The sequence below is a fragment of the Marmota marmota genome, unplaced genomic scaffold (assembly GCF_001458135.2).
Source record: "Marmota marmota marmota unplaced genomic scaffold, marMar, whole genome shotgun sequence".
NCBI lineage: Eukaryota > Metazoa > Chordata > Mammalia > Rodentia > Sciuridae > Marmota > Marmota marmota.
Window position 1 is genome coordinate 6,271,968 of NW_026000000.1, and position 5,229 is coordinate 6,277,196.

Genomic DNA, 5,229 nt, shown 5'->3' on the forward strand with positions numbered 1-5,229 from the left:
AAAAAAAAAAAAAAAAAATATATATATATATATATATATATATATATATATATATATATGGCTAAGGAAGTAGCTCATGATAAAATGCCTCTGGGTTCAATCCCTAGTGCAAAACTAAATAAATAATAAAAGAAAAAGATTATAAGTGGACTCTTTACATCATAATTACCTGAAATAGATTTCAACTGATTGCATCTATCGATATTTTTCATCTGTACTGCATCTGTTTAATAAAATGTAGTGTGTCTTAATCAAGAGAGAGAGGGCTGCTTGTGATCCTGGGACTTTTATTCATATGCTACCTCTTTCTAAGATTAATTCAAGTCTGCTCTTTATAAAGAAAATATTTTTCATTTTTCTAAGATTTATTTCTGAGCCAACATTTGTGTATTCATAAAACAAAATAAAAAAATACCATTACCATGTCCCACATTACAGATGCTAATTGCATTCATGAAGATTTGGTTTTAGAACAAAAGCAGAGAAAAAAGCTGGAAGAGAGAAATAAATAAATGCTAAACTCAAATTATTCTAACCTAAATTTATCTTTTAAGGGATCTTTTAAGCAATAGAAATATTAAACTGGCTTCTTGCTGATGCTCTGCTGATTGGACTTTGCCCAGTAGATTTATAAGAATTTTGCTCAAGTTTAGAAATGGCTCTTATATAGAGAATAAAGAACAGTGCCTGGATTTTGCCTGCTTATCTGCCTCATCTCTGCGTACTGTCCCCATTTCTTATATAGCAGTTATGTCAGCATCTTTTGGTTACTTCAAAGCATGGAGCTCTCTCTCTGTGTCTCACCTCAGGACCTTGGCATGTGCTACCCTCCATATTGAATTCACTGATTCTTAGGTTATAAATCATACTTTTTCAAGAGGCTTTATATGTTCACTCTTATACTCTCAAAGCACTATATATAAACATACACATATATATGTAAGTGTACATATATATGAATATATATATAATGTGTGTGTGTATATATATACATATATATGTGTGTGTGTGTGTGTGTGTATTGCAGCCCTAGCCAAAGTTCATACTTACATAAAGATTTTCTTAATTATTGGTTTTAACCACACAATTTATTTCTGTAATATAAATCACTGTGAGGATTTATTTTATTTTTACTTACCACTGTTAACCACAATTCAAACCCAGTTACATAGTAGATGCTAAAAAAAAAAATTGTCATTGAAAAGGGGACAAAAATGCTTTTTAAAATTCAAAATAGAGCTGCGTGGTGGCACATGCCTGTAATCCAGCAGCTTGGGAGGCTAAGGCAGGAGGATCCTGAGTTCAAAGCCAGCCTCAGTAAAAGCGAGATGCTAAGAAACCCAGTGAGACCCTGTCTCTAAATAAAATACAAAATAGGGCTGGGGGTGTGGCTCAATGGTCAAATGTCCCTGAGTTCAATCCCCAGTACCAAAATAATAAATACAATAAAATTCAAAATAGAGAAAATGTAGTACATGCACATAATGGCATATTATTCAGTCATAAAAAATAATGCAAATCTGTTATTTGTAGCAATAAACTAGGCACAGAAAGCAAATGCCACATGATCTCACTTATATGTAGAATCTAAAACAGTTCATCTCTTAGAAGTTGAGAGTAGAATGAGGACTACCAGAGGCTGGGAAGAATAGGGCAATAGAAACAGGAAGTGGGGGAGGTTGATCAGTGGGTACTAAACAGTTAAAACAGGAGCAAGGGGTTCTTATGTGCTATCAGACAGTACAGTGACCGCAGATAACAAAAATGCACTATATATTTCAAGAAACTATAGGAAGGGATTTTGAAAGTTTTACTACAAACAAATGATAAATGTTTGAGAAGACAAATATGTTTAACCTAATTTAAACATTATGCAATGCACACATGTATCAAAAATTGCATGGTACCTCACTGATAAGTATAATTTTTATGTTTCTATGTATCCGTTTAAAAATAACAATTCTTTTTAATAATGGAGAGTAAAGTAAAATCCCATGAAAAAAAAAGTCAGAAACCTACTCATTTTCTCATGTTGCAGGTTGCATCACCCACGGACACAAGTAATTTCGACAGTTTTCCTGAGGACAGTGAGGAGCCACCGCCTGATGACAACTCAGGCTGGGATATAGACTTCTAATGTATTTCTCTTACCTGCTTCTGCCTTGCTGAAGACAGCTTTTTCTGAGACACAGCTGCCAGCAAACTTGAGGGAAAGAGAGAAGATTAGTGCTCGGGGTCACCATGATGCCTTTGATCGATGCTGCTCCAGTAACTACAGTGGCATTAGGACTTATTGCTTAGATGACAATAGTGCTCTTTACATGTTTTCTGTTTGAACCTAAAATAGCAGTTGACATGGTGGTCCTGAAGCAAAGCCTTTCACCAGTAAAGTGATGTTTTCTATTGTTGCAACGATCTTGCTTTGCTCTGACTATAATTTGAAAGACTGTAGGAAGCACTTCAATCTAGTAAAAGAGTCTGTACCTTGCTAGACTTTTCAAGATGAAAGAATAATATATTGGTACGATAGATGATGATGGTACAGAACCTGGGCTATCCCCTTTTTTAAAATGAAGGTTGTGGAACCTATTACTGCAAGCCGGTGTATATACCTTAGAAAAGAGGACCACACATCTGTGGGTCATGGAGTTCATGTCAAACCAGTGCTAGAAGTTTCATGATTTTATTTCCCAGCAGTGCTGATGACAAGACTGAATGTTACCTTTTCTTTCTGACAGATTTTAAAAATTGATATGATAAAAGCACAACTGCTATGGATTCTCCTGAGACCTTTCATAGCAGGTATATATGCGTTTTAGCAGAGGATTGAAAAAAATGCATGATATTCATTTCTTTTTGATAAATTGGCATGATAGAGTGGGGGGAAAAGCAATTCACAAAACCATTTCATGTTTTAAAAAAATATTGTGCTTAAAGATGGTCCTGGAAATAAGTGACTAGCAGCCAATTGGTTTATCTATTTACCTAACATACCCTCAAACTGAGGCTTAAAATATTTCCTTTTATAAAAATAAACCCTTGAGTTAGGGGTGGGATAGGGTGGGGAGGGATTAAGACCCATCCAAAAAAAAAAAAAAAAACTATNTCCCCAGTAACCCCCCACCCCAAAAAAAAAAAAAAAAACTATATAGGTGCTATGTATATCTTTCATCTGTAATGTCAGTGTCTGAACAGACAACACAAATTCTAAACCTTACATGTCTAGCCAGAGACTCAAGCATTTTCACTAAATTTATTAAACCAAACACCTGTCAGATTTCACTTACACAACATAGTCTAGGTTTGAGAGAAAAAGGTGATTTGGAAATCTTTTTGAACTAGCTTCTTGTCTTAGGCCTGAACCAAAAAAAGAAAAAAAGAAAAAGAAAGTCAGAAAACACAATGTCAAAGTTATTAAAGTTCACAAAACCAGGAAGCTCACTCATTTGAGGTCAGGAAAGAAAACAAGAAATTGTCCAGGTGTTGATTACCTTTTCCTGAATAAGCCCACACATTTGTTCAAGTAGAAAAGGGTTAGAGAAGGAAAAAGGAACCTGAGTTCATAAAAATTGATTTTAGCTAAATAAAACAAATATTAGTGAACCTGAAATTTATACTAGACTAGAAATGAAAATATCAAACTGATTTGCTTTTTTTCACATAAAGAATCAGCAAATGAAACCAGGTCCGTTGGCGGCAGGCTGGTTGAACATTATTAGCTGTCAATAGCCGAGTTTTCTGGAAGCTTTTCCTTGACAGATAGCATTACACCTACAAAGACCAATGTATAACCTTCAAAGCTGTCTTGGAACTGTGTGTGAACTTGGTATAATTAAGACAGGTTTGCTTTTTAACATTAGAGTGTTTTACTAATCAATCTAATGTAGACGTTTCTGCAAAACTATATTGAATTGGCTTGTCATATCTAGCCAAGAAAGTGTATAATTATGAATTTTGTTTGAATTTTTCATACTCAAAAAACTACTTTAGAACATGATATCAAAATATACTCTAAAACATGTTCAGCATAAAACTACTGTTTGTATTATGTATAATTAGGATAAAATTTGATTAAAATTTTGATCCTAAGATATTATTGATATTATTGTTATTGGAACATTCCCTCCCTTACAAATTCTCAAAATCATTATATATATATAATTCCAATTACCACCAATGTTCAGTGATTTTTGTTTAAAGATTGTGTGGTGTAGGCATGCAAAAGGCTTGCTAGAATATTAAATTTACCTTGTCATTAGGAAAGTAAATCTGATCCTACAAATTTTCAAATATCACAAAAGTCCCAGAAATTAGCACTTACTGTGCATTTTGGACTATGGTTCACGTCTAAGACAACCCATTTGGAAAGTTCTGTGGAGAAGGAAGAAGTAGCATTCAGCACAACGTAACTGTAAATTGTTTTTCCCACCTGTACCTACATCTTTGTTCATTTCACCCATAACATTGCATCAGGATGTCTAAAGCAATCACCAAAAACTAAAGGTGAACTATATCTTCCAAGAATTATTAACAGAAAACATTCATCTGATTTACAATATTTAATTTTAAGGAATTAAATCTTGTCTTAATGAAGACACTAGGGCTATAATTCATGATCAGCTTCATAAAGTGCATCTCATTTTACTTCTGAATTTTTCATGCCCCTTCTTTTTTCTTACATTAAAGAACATCTGGATAAGTTAGAATAGTGCCAACTTGTTTGATTTGTGAAATGACTTTCTTGTCAATATTTCCAGTATGGGAAATAAGGGCTTTCTGTGTGTCTTGATTCACAGGAAAACTGAAAACTGCCAAGGAAAGGAACATCAAAGTTGAGATAGATTGAATACATTAGAGAAAATTATTTGTGGAAAATTGCTGTAATTGATTTTTATGTTTATTAACTTCCTTGTTATTACAGTATGAATCAGACCCATGTAGCATTTAAAACAAATGTATTTTGATTATATACTTAATAAATCATAGTTTTTACTTACAATTATAAATATACATGTGAATTTTACATGTACAATGATACATACATAACTATTGGATTTTTCTTGCTTCATTTTTAAATGACTGAACTGATGATGAACTTAAAGAAGTCAGCTACCATATTGACAACAAGAATATTAGAACTGATTTCATACAATAGAGGTGATCTGTGCATTATCCATAACACTGTTTTCTTTCACAATAGGACCACAGACAAATATTTATGTAAATAGA

At 33.2% G+C, this 5,229-nt stretch overlaps 1 protein-coding gene across 3 annotated transcripts in view; it reads left to right on the top strand.

Annotated features, from left to right (window-relative positions):
* Prkg1 (protein kinase cGMP-dependent 1) overlaps positions 1-3,065 on the top strand; it is a 1,168,403-nt gene extending 1,165,338 nt beyond the window's left edge. The window contains exon 18 of one of the 3 annotated variants that reach the window (XM_048807597.1): positions 2,039-3,062. In XM_048807597.1, the coding sequence (XP_048663554.1) occupies positions 2,039-2,137 (99 nt within the window). In that variant the 3' untranslated portion in view covers positions 2,138-3,062. Of the gene's footprint in view, positions 1-2,038 lie in introns of all 3 variants that reach the window. The other 2 variants (XM_048807595.1, XM_048807598.1) reach the window with 2 other exon arrangements.
* Positions 3,066-5,229: the final 2,164 nt, after the last annotated feature.